Source organism: Coffea eugenioides, chromosome 11 (genome assembly GCF_003713205.1).
Source record: "Coffea eugenioides isolate CCC68of chromosome 11, Ceug_1.0, whole genome shotgun sequence".
Classification (NCBI taxonomy): Eukaryota; Viridiplantae; Streptophyta; class Magnoliopsida; order Gentianales; family Rubiaceae; genus Coffea; species Coffea eugenioides.
Window position 1 is genome coordinate 41,399,414 of NC_040045.1, and position 18,634 is coordinate 41,418,047.

General features: G+C 37.8%; 3 protein-coding genes across 6 annotated transcripts; 1 reads left to right on the forward strand and 2 right to left on the reverse strand.

The window, feature by feature from the left end:
- The first annotated feature begins 392 nt into the window (after window positions 1-392).
- Window positions 393-3,778, forward strand: LOC113753274 (uncharacterized protein At1g26090, chloroplastic). 3 transcript variants are annotated; one of them, XM_027297383.1, is made up of 7 exons: window positions 393-745; window positions 1,567-1,710; window positions 1,810-1,884; window positions 1,993-2,186; window positions 2,285-2,456; window positions 2,515-2,946; window positions 3,478-3,778. In XM_027297383.1, exons 1-7 carry the CDS (start codon window positions 497-499, stop codon window positions 3,607-3,609), a joined length of 1,398 nt encoding a protein of 465 aa, XP_027153184.1. In that variant the 5' UTR covers window positions 393-496; the 3' UTR covers window positions 3,610-3,778. The 3 variants fall into 3 exon arrangements, with proteins under 3 accessions (XP_027153184.1, XP_027153185.1, XP_027153186.1); XM_027297384.1 differs by having other exon boundaries at window positions 2,539-2,946; XM_027297385.1 differs by having other exon boundaries at window positions 1,615-1,710.
- Window positions 3,779-4,293: 515 nt separating this feature from the next.
- Window positions 4,294-9,571, reverse strand: LOC113751610 (protein CHUP1, chloroplastic). 2 transcript variants are annotated; one of them, XM_027295674.1, is made up of 9 exons: window positions 8,993-9,571; window positions 8,627-8,706; window positions 7,689-8,456; window positions 6,213-7,547; window positions 5,999-6,130; window positions 5,490-5,671; window positions 5,267-5,378; window positions 4,843-4,986; window positions 4,294-4,636 (listed from the first exon to the last, which is right to left on the reverse strand). In XM_027295674.1, the coding sequence occupies exons 1-9, from the start codon at window positions 9,099-9,101 to the stop codon at window positions 4,541-4,543; spliced, it is 2,958 nt and encodes a 985-aa protein (XP_027151475.1). In that variant the 5' UTR covers window positions 9,102-9,571; the 3' UTR covers window positions 4,294-4,540. The 2 variants fall into 2 exon arrangements, with proteins under 2 accessions (XP_027151475.1, XP_027151474.1); XM_027295673.1 differs by having other exon boundaries at window positions 8,621-8,706.
- Window positions 9,572-12,151: 2,580 nt separating this feature from the next.
- Window positions 12,152-16,779, reverse strand: LOC113751611. Its single transcript, XM_027295675.1, has 11 exons — window positions 16,310-16,779; window positions 16,029-16,112; window positions 15,744-15,926; window positions 15,052-15,152; window positions 14,646-14,734; window positions 14,395-14,498; window positions 14,199-14,304; window positions 14,041-14,116; window positions 13,797-13,911; window positions 12,943-13,474; window positions 12,152-12,740 (listed from the first exon to the last, which is right to left on the reverse strand). The coding sequence occupies exons 1-11, from the start codon at window positions 16,569-16,571 to the stop codon at window positions 12,635-12,637; spliced, it is 1,758 nt and encodes a 585-aa protein (XP_027151476.1). The 5' UTR covers window positions 16,572-16,779; the 3' UTR covers window positions 12,152-12,634.
- Window positions 16,780-18,634: the final 1,855 nt, after the last annotated feature.

An 18,634-nucleotide genomic window follows, 5' to 3' on the forward strand; every position in this document is an offset into this window, starting at 1 on the left:
GATTTTTTAAAATTAAACAATGAGATAAATTTTCTTATTTTGCATGGGAAGAAGTATGTAGTTATAATGTGTAGAAAGTAAAGATAGAGATAAAAGTGAAAATATTTCAAAAGTTAAACAAACACCAGAAAAATGAAGTAAGAAAATATTTTCAATAAACTAACCAAACACCTGAAAATGATGAAAGGGAAATGATTTTCATGGAAAATTACTTCCACGGAAAATATTTTCCCAAGGAAAACATTTTACTTCCAACCAAACAGACCCTGAATGTGTTCAATATTCCTTTTTATTTTTTTCTTCTCTCTGTTTCCCTAAACTCCAAAAGTTAAGCCTAAGCCACCAATTACCAAACCAACTTTCTAACACCGCACCTCCCCTCCAAACTTGACCCTGCCTTTTTGCCTTCCCTCACTTCCCTTCGCAGCCTGTGCACACTTCTCACATTATCACACAGTCCCGCACTTCGGTGCCTCGAACGTGAAGAAAGAAAGAAATGGCTTTGTCGACAGCTCCAATTCTTTCACCATTATCTTCAGCATTGTCGTTGTTATCATCCAACTTTATAATCCCAGATTCCTCTATATTTCATGGCATAGACACTTCAATCAGAACAGTGAAAAGAAATTCAAGAAACAGAGCTGTCACCATAGCTCAAAATGATAAAGATAAACCCACAAAATTGGTGACTTTTTTGGGCAAAGGGGGTTCAGGTAAAACCACCTCTGCCATCTTTGCTGCTCAGGTATCCAATGTTCCTTTCCTTTTTTTGCCCTTTTTTACCTGTTTTTCTGTGTGTTGAAGATTTTGATACTTGGGTTTTGATTTTTGTTCTCCGAATGTTGCTGATGTCTTTCTTGTTAATGAATGTCAGTTTCTTGAAATTGGAGCGAAGTTTTTAATTGCCATTAGCCAGTGTAATATGCTGAGTTATCCTTGAACTGCTGCTTGATCTGCCCTTTTTTATTGGAAAATTTGGCTCTATGTGTCCAAGAATTTTAACTACTGAGACAATTACAGGGCTGGAAATTGGTGTAGAATCAATTTTCATGGAGGTCTGAAAGGTTCTGTCTTCTAATTTTAGATCAGATAACCATCAAAATTCAGCTTACAGTATCTTTAGCGGAGTACATCGTGTAAAAGATTCAAATCATGATGAGTTTGTTGTTACTTTCTTCTTTTACTGATTACTAGGGAAGTTTCATACACTGTACCCCGGCACCGAGCATATGTTGAAAAATAAAAATATGAACTTTATATAAAAACTGCGAGAAAACTTCATTTCCAACCATAGTTTTCTTGTGTTATTGGTGCAAAGAACTAAATGGGAAGAGATACGCTGGAGTGAGTTCTTATTGACATTTCATAGAATTTATTATGTTAAGTGCCTAAGGCTTATGGGTTTATTCTGAAATTTGCTGGTGCTTTTGAGCATATCATCACAACTTGGCCTTTTATGTTCTTCATAAACTATATGGTATTTAAGCTGATATTTGGACATATCATGTTTTGTGAATTACGACCTTCTTACTGTATATTGTTGACTGTAATTTTGTTGGTGCACAGCATTATGCAATGGAAGGTCTGAAAACATGCTTGGTGATACAATCTCAGGACCCTACTGCTGAACATCTCCTAAATTGTAAGATTGGAACATCTCCTATCAAATGCAACAACCACCTTTCTGCAGTTAGATTGCAAACTACTAAAGTGTGTTGTCCTTCTACCCTTTTCCCTTGCCTTCCATGCGACTTTAAGGTTCCAACATAACTTAATTTCTACTTGAAAATGAACCAATCCGAACTGCAGATGCTTATTGAACCTCTGAATCGAATGAAGGAAGCTGATGCTCGTCTTAATTTGACCCAAGGAACTCTTGAAGGGGTGGGTATATAAAATAGTTCTGTGCTGTAACAACGTCAAATATCAGAAAGTTCTAAGTTTCTTCTATTGTTTTTATTGTTTATGGTTTGTCTTTTCATTATGTAGTAGGTAGTCGGAGAAGAGCTAGGTGTACTTCCTGGTATGGATTCTATATTTTCCATGTTGGCACTTGGAAGGATTTTGGGATTTTTGAGGAATACAAGTCAGGGGAGAGGTCAACAAGATGAATTTGACATTGTTGTACTTGATGGTATAAGCACAGAGGAAGTTATTCGGATGATCGGTGCAACCAGCAAAGCAAGGTTGAGAAGCCCTCACCATGTCATCATTCTCTCCAAAGAAATAGAAAAGAAAATGGAAAAATAGACATTATATTGATCTTATCTATTCTCATGTGCAGATTGTACTTGAAATATTTGCGTAAATTGGCTGAAAAGACTGACCTAGGGAGGTTGGCAGGACCCTCTCTTCTGAGACTTATAGATGAAGCATTGAGTTTTAGTAGTGGAGGTGCCAATGCTAATGTACAATTGAGTTCAGAAGTGTGGGATCACCTAGAAAAGACATTGGAGGTATGTGTTTTCAATTGATTTTTGTTGGGCCTTAGCAATATGAGAACTACTGTAAAAGTTGCAATGGCTATGTGCAATGCAGAGAGGTTCTGCTTTCTTTCAAAAGCTGCAAAAGTTTTCCTGTTACATTGTTATGAATCAAGATAGCCAACTCTCTGTAATGTCTGCACTACGCTACTGGGGATGTGCAATACAAGCTGGTGTTCAGGTTTCAGGTGCTTTTGCCTTTGCATCACCAAATGCAGAATCAGCAGCTACAGCAAAGGATTTTTCACCATTGCCTTTTGCTTCTATTCCACATCTCTCAATGAGTGCCCATCCAAATTGGAATGAGGTTTTGATGAATGCTCAAAGTCAAGATGCACGGCAGCTTCTTAACTTGACGAGTAAACAGACCTCCATCTTTCCACCAGTTACCTTTGATCCAGGCAACAAATCAATAACACTTTTCATGCCTGGCTTCGACAAGTCAGAAATCAAGCTATTTCAAGTACGTTAATGCCATTGTTAATTGCTTTGGTTTTTGCTGATAGTCACATATTCTGTTTCTTGTTTGTGATCAATGAGGTTTCACGAAAGTGATCCTGGTACACGAATCAAGATAATCATCTTGATGAGGTAGAAACCTGACTGGAGCGATTGCTTTGAATGAAGCTGGAAAGAAAAGGAAAAGTTTAAAAGATTGGGGACATAAAATAGAACATTGCTTAATTAAGCACCAAGAAGAGCAGTCACTAGATTACATAATTCTAGCTAGGGATGACTCAATATTTCAGTTAGAGCTTGACAACAGTTAGGTCTAAAATAGCATGCAGTGGACTTCTTTCAAGATTTTGACAATCATTTGTCATCCTTATAACTTGCCTCCTTACAATAATTTTTCTTGGTGGGGTAATTCATGATGATTGATAACATGGCATCAAAGTACCTTTTCATGATTTATGATCTGTTTGTGTATGTTTCCTATGAGAATTGAGAACGTACTCATTTATGATGTTTAAAATTTTTCTTATGAATGCAGTTCAGGGGAGGATCTGAACTTCTGGTTGAAGCTGGTGATCAAAGACGAGTCATTCAATTGCCTTCTCAAATTCAAGGGAAAGTTGGAGGTGCCAAGTTTATAGACAGAAATCTAGTGATCACAATGCGGTAGAGAGGTGTAGAACCTGTTATGGCGGCTCACCTCAATATGATTATGTGAAATATTTAGTAGCAAATCATGATTGCCCATTTGTTTACGAAATATATGTTTTCTTTTAATCAAAGCTTGATTGCAGTTTACCCCATTTTTCCTAGTTAAGGTCGCCATTGATCCGTACATCTATTTTATGTGCTTGTACGATCTTTCTACACAGTACACGGTACTTGTGTAACTATACTGTGCACGAGGTTCTGCAGTATCTTTTTATTTCAGAAGAAGAGTTACTAAAGGAGTTCATTTTATAAATATTGATCGTGTACATATTATTAGGTGGGATGCATATTACATATGTAAAACTGAATTTTAAATTTAAATTTAGATTAATTGTTATGCATTCAACAGTGAATATATACATTATTAGTGCACGAAAGATTAATCCTGATTAAACTTATTACCTTGAACTTAAACCATGATATAATAATGGGTCAAATGGAGCTTGTCCAAAATCTTACAATTCTATTTGGAAGTATCTTTGGGAACATTATTAATTTTTTTTTTTGGGCTATGATTTTGATATGATCGGTTAGTCCTGCTCTTTGGGCATTACTGGAAAATTTTCTGCTGCTGCAAGCAGCATACTGGAAGAGCATTACAAATAAAAAAAAAGTTGAAACTGTAGCATACATCACAAACACATAATTAGAATTGAAACATCTCTATTCCTTTGCTTCTGTAAATTCTCAAGTAACTTCAAAATAACTCATATTACATCTCTAGGATCTAGCTCTATCTTAGTAGTACTTTTCCTATTGACAGCCCTGCTAGTTGCACAATATCCGATGCAGGCAATTTTTTTTTTCTACATTTTCATAAAGAAATGACAAAGTATACAGATGAAAAATCAAGAAGTAGAATTAAAAAAAAAAGAAAAAGATGCTGATTATCATGCTTCAGGCTTCTTGTCTTCTCCTGTCTGCTGAATACGGCTTCTCAGTTCTTCAAATGCCTTCATGCTCTCAGCGTCAAAGCCTCCAGCAAACTGAAATAAGTTGTTACTTAGTATGTGTAGTAACTTGCTTTTAACTCCAAAAAGAAAGTATCTAGGTAGAGAATGGGAACTTTGTATACTAACACAAGGACCAGATAATCCATAAAACCACTTGAATGCCTATTACCTTGGTTGTATATATGAACGTTTTATAAAAATGTCAAATCAACATATGCAAGAGGATCTTTGGAAGTTACCTGATGAACACGGAAAGCAAAACGAACCCCTTGTAGAACTAAAAATTCTCGGTTTGGTTCTTTCTCTGGTGCGCTCATAGCATCAAGCTCTGATGCTACACGTTTCATGTACTTCCGTGCCAATTGCACCGATGAGAGCTTTATCTGCAAATGAGAGAACTTTGTTTAACTTTCTTTAATGCAGCAAAAGTATCAGAATTTTCATCATGAATATTGCTTCAGCCTGTCATAAATGAAGAAACATATGCAGTGCGTAAAGAGTGTGCTTCTGCAGAGGGTAAGCATGAGCTAGGAGATGCTGTTATATTAGAGAAGTTTCACATTTATCAGACAAACATCAATAGAACAAATAATCCTGTTTCTTTTTCATCAGAGGTGGACCGTGCCCCTATACCATTACTTGTTTTTGTTCTTTTCCTCATACCTTGCCAATCAATCCAGTATCAGACAACCAGTCAACTGGAATTCCAAATTCTTTATAACGAGAAATAGCCATGTCCCTTGTGCGCAATAGAGCATAAACACTCTGTTCAACTCTGCACGGTGCAAGATTCAGAAAGACAAAAAAGCAGATTAGGCTAAAATATCCACAAGTTTGAAAGTACTTTGAGTTGATTCACATGCTAAATAAATAACCGTGTACTTACTTCTCAAGTAATTTGTACATCTTCTTTAGAGCAGATTCACAAGGAAGATTAGGATCATCAACAAACGTAGACACTTGCTTCTCCAGCTTCACTAGGTCCTGATATTCAAAGGCTGCCTCTCTCAGAGCATCTGCTTTCCCTTCTGGCCAATCAAAATGCTTCAGAACTGCTCGCTCATCAACCTTTCCAATAGAAAGACCGAGCATATAGATAAGATACGAACAAGTTTTGACATGGCAAGAACATCCAGGTATTTACTATGACAGGCTCATGGGGTTAAATGCTCATAAGGAGTTTCCTAGATGAGTATATCACTATTCTTCAGAGTCTGCTAGCAAACATAGGCAATGTAATCAGGCACAATTTGCCTCGTTATGTATGTTTACATTCTTGATCTTCAAATGTAGGCATGACAGGTACATATATCTGAGTCCTCTATGCTGCAGATGTAGTTTCTGATCTAATGTTCACAAGTAGGAACTTTGTAAAATTTTAGCAAAAGAAGTTACCAAATAGGATAGTTCCTCATCAAGCCAATTGACAAAGGCCACCAAATCTTCTATGTTGGTAAATGAGGCTGCTCTGACTTCAGTTGCCAATGACTGGACAAAATCACCTTGAGTTTCCACGTCAGCTTTTACCTGATTTTAGAAAAACACACTCGTTAGAATTGGCATTCAGCACATAGATCAACCAAAAAACAAAGAAGAGATTTTTACATACAGCTAACAGGAATGATGATCTGTTTTCTATTTCCCCAATCATGTTGCTTCTTGCTTCTGATGTGCTTGATGTGGAAGAAATCAGTGGTGACGATTCTTTCTTTGCCTCACGTTTCATAAGTGATTGGTAGAACTCAACAACTTCTGGAGCACGATGAACTTTATCTCCACTTCCTGCTCCTCTAGGAAGTGATCCTGGGGGAGGAGGTGGACGAGGTGGTCCACCAGGTGGCGGTGGAGGTGGTGGAGCACCTGGTGGAGGAGGTGGAGCACCTCCAGTATGAACATTCTTATTTGAATCTGCAGGAGCACCTGATGATGCTTTAGGAGGTGGACGGGGGACTCTTGGAGCTCGCTTCTCAATATGAGCTAATTTCATTTTGCTTACTGTTTGAGAATCATCCTTGCTATCATTAGATTGCTCGTTTGAATCACCAGAAATGGATGTTCTCTCTTTTATATGAGAAAGTTTTGGGGGTAAAGTAATTGACGTAGTTCTGTCTGGCTTGAAACTTGAAGTGTCACCAAACCTTGCAACTCTTGCCTGCTCTGCTTTCTCCTTAATTTTCTTTTCTCTCTCTAAGGCAAGTTTATGCCTATCTTTGTAAGCAGGATACTTCTCATCAAGAACACCTTCAACTGATTTTGACATTAACTGAAAAGATGATACAACGGAATTAAGTGAGCCATCTTGGGTTCTAATTTGCAAGGGCGCAGGAGTTTCAGGAGAATCAGGGTCCTGCTCTGCTGTCCCAAAAGTAGTGATGGCTACACTATCACCAGCATTCCTCAGCATCAAGGCTTCTAGAGGACCCTTTGGTCTGACGCTCATACTGGCCCTGCTTGGAGATTTGCCTCCTAAAGATCTTGTTGGCGAAGAAAGAGCACTTGAGTCATCCTTATTTTTGCCCCATTTCTTGAGCTTTTGAATTAAGCTGGGCTTTTTACTGAGACTGCTGTACCTACTCATTGAGCTGTCAATGGAAGTATTATCAAAATCCTCACTTCCAGGAGATGAAGGGTGAGAAAAATTGCTTTCAAGGTCTGTGTCCCCTTGTCCACGCTCTGATTCTGCATATTCTAACATCAACCGTTTGGCCCTCTCTCGTGATCTTGGGCTTAAACTCTTACTGAGATCACGAGCTGATATTTTCCCAGAGGGTGTTTGATAATTACGGAGCTCATATCTTAAGCATGCATTGACCCAACGAAGGTACACTAGCTCTTCGACTTCACTGAACCTATTCATTTGAAGTCCTTCTACTTGTTTTAGAAGGTCTTCATTTTTTTGCCTCATATTATTGACCTCCTCTCTCACCTGCGCAACCATTTCAGTCTGCAGAAGCATACATAAATAAACTGGTGAGATCATTTAACAGTGACATGATTTTTGGAAGGTGAACAAAAAAATCTGAGCAGAAACAACAGAGGCCAATTATGTCACCGTAATTGCAAAAGAAAGAACTGAAACTTTTACCTCTGTCATGTTAGAAAGGGATGCTACTTTGGCTTCTGCAGCATCCAGTTTAACAATTAACTCCCTCTTTTCATGCTGAAGCTCTTTGTTCTTCCTCTTTAGCTCCATAACCTCCACTTCCAACTCCTTTAGAGCTTTAAGCTTGTTCTCAACTTCAGCATCTTTTCTGAAGGCTTCTGCTTCTTTTGACTGAAGTCCACTAACTTGTTGCTTGAGCAGCAATAGCTGGCCCTTTGTCTGGTTTGTCTCAAGTTGAATTTGTTTTTGCAGTTCTTTGATTTTGTTTCTAGCAATCTCTAGCTCTCTTCTAGTTGAAGCTCCCTGAGAGACCTCCTCTTGAAGTTTTTTCCTTTCAGTCTGCAAAGAGTTGATTGTTATGTTCAGCATGTCAATTTCCACAGTCTTGATCTTGAGTTGTTTCTGCAACTCGGCAATATTTGATTCTTGTTCCTTTAGCCCATAGTACTCCAGCAATTCACCTTCAAGCTTCACCTCCCTCTCCTCTAATTCTTTAACTAGGTTGAGTAATCGTTCCAGCTCACTATTATTATTTGCCATTTCATTTTCATAGATTCTGTCTCTCTCTGCCTTGGAGCTTGCTGCTGTATCATACTTTTCACTGGGTAATAGAAAATCAATTTCTCCAGATAAAAGATTTTCAAATTCAGGCAAAATCTCATCTTCAATATCGGATGGAATGCTTGGAGGAGGATTTATGATGCCATTGATCAACTTAACTTCCTCCTTTTCCTCCTCCTGCTTGTCAACCTGCAATTCATTAAACATACACATATCACCTAAAACCTGAATAAATTCTAAATTTAAGTGAATCCTTTGCTTACTGATGGTCATAGAGAAAGACAAGTACTAATTTTTCTGCAAGAAACTATAGTACTATAAGATTAAAATATTAGGTTTTCCAAAGTACTTACAACCACCTCTTTGAGGCCATCATTGGAATATGGAGACTGCTCATTGTCTTTCCCTTCTCTCCAAGCTTGTTGATCATTTCCCCTTTCTGTTGTCCATTTCATTCAGTCAAAGATACAAGAAACGCAATCCAGGTCAAACTCACAAACAGAAATAAAGTTTATAATTCGATAAATGAGGGAAGTAGTCCATTTGAAAGCCATATTTGGACAAAGCTTTGCTTTAAGAAGCTCATTGTAGCTTTGCTCGTAAAAAGCTCTTATGTGGAAAGCACCTTTATTGCTCTTGTGAATTCAGCATATGTGACAAACTTATAATTGTCACTGAGTAAAATAAAGTACTGTGAAAAACTACTAAGCCACTGAACAGATTACCTGAACCCTTGGTTAGAGAAGACGATGGCTTTCCTGCTTGGACATTAATCTGCCTGACCGCATAGGCTGCAACAGAAGCAGCAACCAAAAAGCCTAACCTGACTATCATGTAGGAATTGTTGATGGAAAGTACCGAAACTTCCACTCATCTACCAACACAGACCAATTCTCAGACTGTCCTCCACCCATTTGTCCCCACATCCATAGCTCACAATCAAACCATCTATAAACTTAGGCAAGAGCAGCCGAGGCAAAATGCCAAGTTAATTTAAAATTCTATCAAGGTATCCAGCAGCAACTTTTCAAGAAAAATTAGACTAGGGAAGGTACCACAGAAAATTCCTGAAAACTTTTTTCTCTAAATGAATACTCTTATCTCAAAATCAGCAACATTATCATCTTATCATGTTTTTTTGACCCTTCACAGGAAAAAACTAGTTCGTATGTTTTAAAAGTTCCACATAATAGACCATATACCAGCTGTAATCCTAAGAGCTACAGGAACCACCAATATCTAGTGGTTATTCTTTGTCCAAGAAGATTGAAATTCTATTAACAGGCGTGTCCAATTTTCTGGCCTATTTTGAAGAAGATGATGAACTGTTAAATAAGCAATGGACAGATTGAATAAAGGCCCAAGGCACAGTAATTTTGAAAGTAAATAACTACTGCACAAGTTCACTGCCAGTTATCTTACTTATAAAAAGTCTTTCTAGTTTCTGTCTTGTCTCTAGTACCATGCTATAAACATCCTGTTGGCAGTTATCCAAGTTAATTGGTTGGCCTTCAGCAGCTCAGCTCCATTACATACAAGTCAAAATAACCAACTGATGCTACCCATCTGACTAATCTCAGAAAGCCACACTCAGCTGAAATGATGTGTTACTATTAGGGTTAAAAGGCGCACAAAATAAATCTGGGATTCATTATGTAAAATCAAGAAATTAGTAAGTGTGATAAACCACTTATAACTAAGGAGCTACATCAATAGGTGGACCCAAGGTAGAGCATATGTACAAAAAGGCATGCTTAATTTTGGCCCTTCACATATTTCAGGGTGAATGAAATTGTATGTTTGCTAAGGTAAGGCTGATACTTGCACATTCCCTACCTATGCTTATGGATTGGAGCGTATGGATGATATTAGCCAAGAGAAGCCAGGTTAACCCAAACTTTACGTATTCCACTAGGGAACTTGACCTTTTGCCACATGTTTGCCTTTTTGTCCTTTTTCCCCCCCTCAACCTCAAATCAATAAACTAACTCGCATGTTTCCACAAATTTTGGGATTTTTCCCTGTATTTCTTCAGATGTGACAAATCCAAGGAAGCTCTAAAACATGGCTGATAGTCATAGATGTAAGAAGCTTTTCCTGGTTTGAGGAAAAGAAACCGAACATTCCAATTGGAAATATCAATGAAGATTTTGTAATGCGTCAAATGCCAAACAATGAGGCATTGTTTTGACAATTCAAGAAAACAAGAAAGCAAGGATTAAGTCAATGGCTATCTGATCCAAGACAAAAGGCAAACAAAAAACAAAGAAAAAAGGAACTTTTATAAAGTATCAACAACCAAAATCAAGAAAACTTGATGAGAACGCTTTTTCAAAAGGAAAAAAAATATCTGGGTTAATTTGGATCACAAACACAAGTCCCACCGCCCCAATAAAAGCCAAATTATTATCCAAAGCACTAGTGGTTCAGAGTAATGGGCACTGAAATTCTAGTTGGATGACAAACAATCATTTAAGTCTAGGACAAAAATTGATAAAACCAATTTATATCCCAAGAGTGATTTAGGAGTTTTGGGTGGACCACCAGTCTTGTTTGCTTAATAGCTCAAAATTTGACCTAAGTGACACAAGTAGAAGTAGGACATGCCTTTCTTCCTCATGCCAAGTATGACTTCCATTTGCTCCCCAGTTTCCTGTTTCATCACTCAAACAAACCCCACCCCTTAACCGCCCCACCAGCCGCCAATGTTTTAATTTTGCCTTTTGTCTGTCTAATTTCTGTAGTGTTTTTTTTCTTCCTGGTTTTACTTTCAAATACACTAAAAATTCATCATTTTATGCTTCTCAATCTTAACATACGCGGAAGAACAGATAAAAATCCGCTCGTCACAGTTGAAGCAGCAAGGACATTAAGCTAGATATCCATGGAGCCCCAGTTATTAAAAGAACTAAAGGAAAAAAAAAGAACAAGAACATAACAGAAAAGAAAGGACAAATTAAGATGTAAAATTCTCAAGCTTATCTAATGAAAAAGAAGCATAAAGCTGTGTCCTTGAGCAAGGAGAGGAACTATTAAGAATACCTTGTTACTTGCAAGAGGAGAATAAATAGTAATTTCTTGTAAACTGAGGAGTTGCTTTGGGAATGTTAGTACTCCTCCAGATTGCAAACGTAAGTAGCATGAAAGTTCGTAGTAGTACTAGGTTAACACCTTCAACTGCTAGTAGCTTTTAGCTGAGCAGAATCCGAACTAGTGTAAAAGGCGGCAGTTAAATTTCGCGCGGGAACGGGGATTTGAGCCGCTCGGGACTCGGAACTCAGTATTGGGTTACTCCGGAATGAGTCACTCGGATGCTATAGGTTAAAAGAGGGGGCAAAGCAAAGCCTGAAGCCACAACCACCTTCATAACTTGTCCTATGCTGTCCGACCAGCCGTTTACAAACATCGTGTTTATGCTTACAAAGATATTGAATCGCTGTACATTTGTTTAATTCCAGTGTTAATCCAAAACTGCATTAATTTAATTAGGTACAAATTGCCCACCCTGAGGAGCATGTCATCATTCAGAAAATCTACTTTCTGAAGACTTGAATTGTCCTTTCTTTTGGTTAGGACGAAATTTCACTCTAGTAATGCCATGCTTTCCAAATAAATTCTGCTTAAAAGCATGGCATGGCATGGCGTCTACTTCCATTTTCTATGCAAGGCAACAAAGGCTAGCAATGTTTGGTTGCCTGTTTAGCAAGAAGCACTCGTCCTGCATCTTAAAAAATGTAAATATCAGACGGATGCTGGCATAACAAGAAGATGAAGCATGGTTCATCAATCAATTATTCTTAGTTGTTCCACACATCTTCATATCCAGTGCCATTTTATCATGTACCAAATACTAGACAGAAATTGCGTAGCATTGCTCATGCGGGTCAAATAAATATCCAGCCACCGTTCATATTATAGTCAGTGTATAGACTTCAAGCATCATAAAAAGAGAGTATTACTGTTAACAAGGCCACATTCGCCACTTTGACAATCATTCAGATTCACAAAATTACAATTTTTCAACTGCTTAAATTGGTACATCTTTTCTGCAGTTCTCTGACCCTCGTTCGCTACAACAAAATGCCCGCATCTCATGGTGGAGCTCGCCTGAAGCAAAATTTTGTAAAAGGAAACGAAAGCACCTCAAAAAGTTTTGCAATCCCGTCTTTGAATTATCTGCTGACAACTCATTTTGAAACAGATCATTATGCATGGGTACCAACCTACAACTACGACAAGCAATACACCAAGGACAAACCATGACATAGGTTCTCCACTTCATGCGAAGACTACCAAGCACCTTTTCCAATTAAGCATACCGTGCAGTAATAGGCAATCTACGAGTTCAAGTAGCAATTAATGCTACTTCAGCAGCCAGACTTATGATTTTGGTCCCACCTCCACCTTCGTCCAACTTCCTCAAGAACCTTAGCTCGAGCTTGGCTTTTCCTCGCTTCATCGTCAATCCAGGACCTGCAACCATGGTTTGCAAACTAATTTGACATGCATTCCACAATTCCTAACTACTACAGCACTTTGACCAAAAACAGTACCACTCATATATGAAAAGTTATTTCCATCTAAAATATATGAAACACTAGAGTAGAAATTCACAATCTACCACTGTCAATTTTATGAAGAACATGTAAAAAAGCAAGAGCTTAAGATTTTATACCTCAGTATTCGCAAAGCTTCTATCTCAGCTTCCAATATTGATTTTGCATCCAGTAATCCTTCATATTTGACCTGTAAATCAACTAGTACAGTTTCTAAATTGCTCTTCTCATCCACATACTTGGTCCTCTCTATTACAAGACGTTCAGACATCTCATCAAACTCTTCCTTCAGACTAGAAAGAAGCTGTTTCTGACAGTCCAAAGCAGCCCTCTGCTTCAAGAGCTCCGGCAGACCATTTTCTTGAACAATCTTCTGCTGCTCCAAATCATGAATAGCGGCGAGGTAAGCTTTCTCCACCTCTAAACCATGTTTTCTTTCTTCTTCCATCTTTCCCTCCCAAAACCGTTGAATGTCTCCTCTCTCTAGAAGCTCAGACCTAATTTCTTGCATAGAAGTTTGTCTTGAAGCATTTTCAGCCTGCAGTCTCAATAATTCAGCACGTACAAATTCTGTCATCCTTCCACTTGTCAGTGCTACGGCTGCCTGTGCCTTTGTTGATGGTTTTCTCGGCTGAAATCTCTTTATTTGTCCTGTAAATGAAAATGTATTCAAGCCAACGAGTACAAGAGTAAAGCAACAGAAATATATGTATAAGATTTTGTCCTATCTGCAAGATCCTGGCCATGTTCATGTACAAAACTCCCAAGTTTACACCTCATCTTAGCATTTACTACACCACAATATTGTAGGCTCAAATACATCCACTTGTCTCAGCAATCAGGAGGAGCAAATGAGTCGGTTTATGTACATGCGCCAGTGCATATCACAGTATGTGCATTTTTTCCATAAGGGCAGAGTGAAAGAACCATGAAGTATGATTGTACATATGCATAGAGAGAGGGAGAGAGATACCAAAAACTCTTCTAAGGATGCTTTTTTCATCAGCCAGAATGTCCATGGCAAGATCAACTATTGCTTCTGAACTTATGTCCCTTACATCAAGAAAACCAATGTTCTTCCTTGATATCTGAACTGTAAATAAAATCACACTTTATCTGAGAGAAATGCCATAAGTTTCATTTCCATTTCTCCTAAAAAATAATACACGAGGGACACATGAAAGAATGAAATGTAATAAGTAGCATAATTATCCTACCTCTTCATTTAATCCTGGAATGACTTCATACTCTAGCTTGGCCTTCCAACTAATCAGATCCTGGCGTGATATAAATCTGTCATTCAATGAAGTGTTCTCAAGTTGATAAGAATGCAAAAACAGGAATAAAAGAACTCAACAGATGGGAACTAGAGGACCTGTCCGGAAGAAAAAAGACACCTCGTCGCCCATCTGAGTCATTTAAATCCAAAGCAAAGTTCCCATCTAGAAGTCTGCTTGCTACAATACCAGCCTCAGCTAGGCCTGAAGTTTGAATTTAATCAAAACATTAAAATATGTTCTTTACTTGAAAAATTTTCACACTATGTGAGAGGAATAATGTTTGATCCTTACACTGAATATGCATAAAATCAGGATCTTCAACATTCACATCGTCAAAGGCCATAACTGTAGAACCAGAAAGTGAAGCAGATGAAAGTATTCGATGTCTCTGGCTCCTGCAATTGAAACGACAAATAGTGCTCTAATATGGTGCAATCAAAAACCATGAATCCCCAAGAAAAAGATTCATACATAAAGATTGATAAGCTGTGCGATACACATTTAGAAACCAAATTAAGAAACAAATTATGGTCTAGCATTACCTTTCCAGCTGTGAATTTGCCTGAACCAACCATCTTGCGTATTCTCTCCTTGTACAGAGCTCATCTGCTTTGACATCATCTTCAATGATCTATACACATTAATTACAGTTAAGCAGACAATGCTTCAAACCCATGTGTATATCTTCGAATGAAACATCTTACAAAATTAACCATCTCAACTTCTAAAAACTATTAAGAGCCACGCAGCAGAAAACAATTTTATCACAGCTTCCAGCTTATCTATCACAAAGAGAAGAAACAGGGGAAAAATCGCCTATTTCTTTTCAGTCGTTCAAAAGCAAGGCAGAATTCAACCATCATTAGTATAATACTTTAATACTGTGGGAATAATAAGCACAGCGAGAACAATAAACTTCATCTTATCGAAATACTTCCACAGTCATACCTTGAGTTTCTGCAATATATGTATAGCTTCCTGTTGGGTAGAATCAACTGAAACCATAATTCGCCCAAACCGGTTTGGTCTTGTTGCATTTTTCTTTGGTTCTGAAAAGGAAATTCAATGAATAAGATACATGACAGTTAGCTCTGAAGATTGCAATTAACCAGCACTCACATGTAGGAGAGTGATACTAAAAACATGCTTGTGCCACCATCGTTCAAATTAGAAAAAGAAGAATTCCACTAGCATCTATGAACAAGCAAGAAATTCCAGGTGAAAATGAGTGATGTTATGTGACCACTTGTATAATTTGCCTTTTTCTGATAAAATACAGTTCAAATTTATATGGCTACAACATTGAATGATGAGATTAAAAAAAAAAAAAAAAAAAAGACATCCTCAAGAAGAACATAAATGGTAGCAAAAACTTGCTTTTTTCACCATGTTCTCCATCAGAAACTAAAAATGGGCAACTCTAGAATCGCAAGTTCTCACGCTAAATGGTTCAAGGCTTCCCACTGATAACGTTGTTGACAAGTAAATCAACCTCATGATAGACATAGTTTTCTGTTTAAACATTCTGCACAGCCAATTGCAGTGCCGTTCTACTAAATAAAAACTTAATGAGAAGACTAATATGAATGCCAAACCTCAGCTAATTAGAAAACTAAATTACCATCGAGAATTGAATTTACCTATCAGCACATTGTCATCAACTCCATCAGGAACACTCTCCTGAGTTCCCTCAGAAACCTCAGCTTCATCCTTCAAGGCATCAGATTTAATAGTTTCGGCTTCAATGGCTTTTTCTTCAGTTTTAGAAGGCAATGAGATCCGTTGCGTAGTATTAAACGGACCAATGAACCGAAACTGGAAACCTAAAATAGCCAAGTGTACACCACATTTCAACAAAATGCGTTATCTATAAACCGAAACAAAACAAAAACTAATGCAAAAGAAAATAGCAAACAATAGTTAACCTTTCTTTGATATTAAATGACATGCAACAACTCCAAGCAAAGCAGCAAGTGAAGCCCCAACACCAATCATCACCAATGTAGCACCTACAGAAAATACCCACCTCATAATTACCTTCAAATTTAATATATTCACCAAGACACCAAACCCCAGAAATTCAAATCATCAAAAGTCTCAGCAAGACTACCAAAAAAGTAAAAGGCAAATCAAACAAGTATCCTCAGTCTCTAAAGGATCAAAAGAAACCCAAGATTAGGCCTCGTGTATAGTATAAAAATCACACCTTTTTTTCTCTCCCTAGATTTAACTGGAGCTCCAACAGCAGCCCAACCATTATAGTCATCTGGGCCATTTTGCTCAGAAGAGATCCATGAAAAGTCAAGATCTTTTTGGGCAACGGCAGCAGAAATATAAAAGGGTTTACTGTAATTCCTGGGTCTGATAAAAATTGGGTTTGAAGAAGATGATGACGTGAGTTTATGGTGGTATAAAAGTCGAAAATGTGAGGAAAAATATTGGGGAAATGGTGATAAAGAAGAGCACATTTTCTCCTTTCCTGGGGTAAAGTCGGAGAAAATTCAGTCTATGGTTTTGAGGGGAAAATGGGAGTCAACATCTCAGCGAGAGTGGAAATTAATTGTCGCCAAGGTGAATTTATTTGCCGTGAAATATAGCCTTTGGCTTTTGCTGGAGTAGAATCTCAGGCGAAGCCATTGATGTCTGTAGCTTATACTTCAAGGTGGAAATTTTTCGTTGGAAAGTTTTATTGGTATCTTTTTTTTATCTTTTTTTGTTTCTATAATAATTTAAAGTAGGAACAAAGAAGGATACTTTTTTGGGAAAATGGCCAATTTAGTCCCTATACTTTTTTTTACTGTCAATTTAGTCCTTATATAATTTTTTTGGCCAATTTAAACCCTACACTTATTTATCGATTCCAATTAAGGATCTCCGCGGCGGCGCCACCTTGTAATTGCGGTTCAACGTCTAATTGACCACTTATGCGGGGGCATTTCTGGTACTTCACTGTTGGGGCTCCTCTTCAGAATTAAAAATCAAAACCAAAAAGTTACCGGTGTAATTTTTATCACCACTGAAGATAAAGCTCAGTGACTCTGGAGATGTGATCTGGTCGGTGGCGCTGGACGAAATCACTGCAGCGAAATGCATCCAAGTAGGAATTGGGACAAAGCATCCTCAAGGTCAAGCTCACGAAGTAGTGATGGAGTACTGAAGAACGTCGGTGTCGGGTTTCATGGTGCAGATAGTGAAAGGCTGATTTACGAAGGAAATGATGAATATTACAATGGAGACAAAATGGTGCAATGCCACTGCCGTGAACAATGCAGAATCGTGACAGCATGGACGGAGGCAAACCCAGCAAGAAGATTTCACGGTTGCAGAAATTATGGGGTAATTTTGTGTGCTAAATGTTAGATTTTGTTGAGTTATTGCTTGAATTTTGACTATGAAACATATGTGAATGCAGAAACGTGGGGCTTGTAAATTTTTTTTGTGGTATGATCCACCCATACCCCAAAAAATGAAGAACACACTAGCTGCAATTTTGAGGGAACTGAGAAGTACCGAGAGGGAGAATGTAGCACTGAAGATTGAAATCAGCAAATTGAAGGCAAAAGTGAAAGTATTGTTCTTGGCTTGTACTTGTTGCTGCATTTTAGTTGTTGCTATACTCGGGTGCACTCAAAGGCAAAATGGTAGCTTCAGTGAATTGAAGATGTTGCAGTAGTTCTGGACATTGTATGAAAGTTCATTATTCTTGCTCTGTTTGACCATGTAATGCTGCCCTCTTGGAATGAAGTAATTGCAGAGGTTTCATGTAATACTTTTGGATATGGATTGTTATGAATTTGTAATAGTTTTGAGTTCCTAGTTGTATGTTTACAAATTTGGGGTTGAATATCAAAGAAAGCAGCTTTCTTAAGTCTCTAGTGAGTTTTTGGTGATGTACTCAGAAATCAAACTGTGGCTTGTGACTTGTTACTACACACAATATGAACTGTGACTTGACTCTGTCTTCCCTTATCCCCACATCAATCTACATGTTCATTCCTTGTTCCAAACACTGCATCTTAAATGGAGCTAATGCCATCAGTTCCTTTCCCAAATCTACCAACATATACTCTGTCCAAATTGAGCAATCAACGAGTCAATTGATTAATCGAACTCAATCCCAATTCCTTCAGCTAGGCAGGGGAAAATTTTCTGATCATGCAATAGACATTTAGATGAGCTAAAAACTTAGCTCCCAGACAAGTGCAAAAAGCCCCCAGCAAATCTTAAAGATGAAATATAGGGCACCTGCAACCTTCACGAGTTGGGAACAATAGTTCACTAGTCTTCAATTACCAAATAAACAAAAGACAACACCAGTAGCACATATGCTGCAGAATCAACTTTTCCAAAAATCATACTACTAATCAACATCTCAAATGTTAGAACCGATCCATTAGATTAGAATCAACATCACAACACACAGGAGAATGTCCAGAATCCAGAATTCATTAGATTAGCAGTCTTAACAGTAAAAAAACATTCAATAGCTCGATTCATTACAAAAGAAAGTGAATCCCATGACATAAAGGTC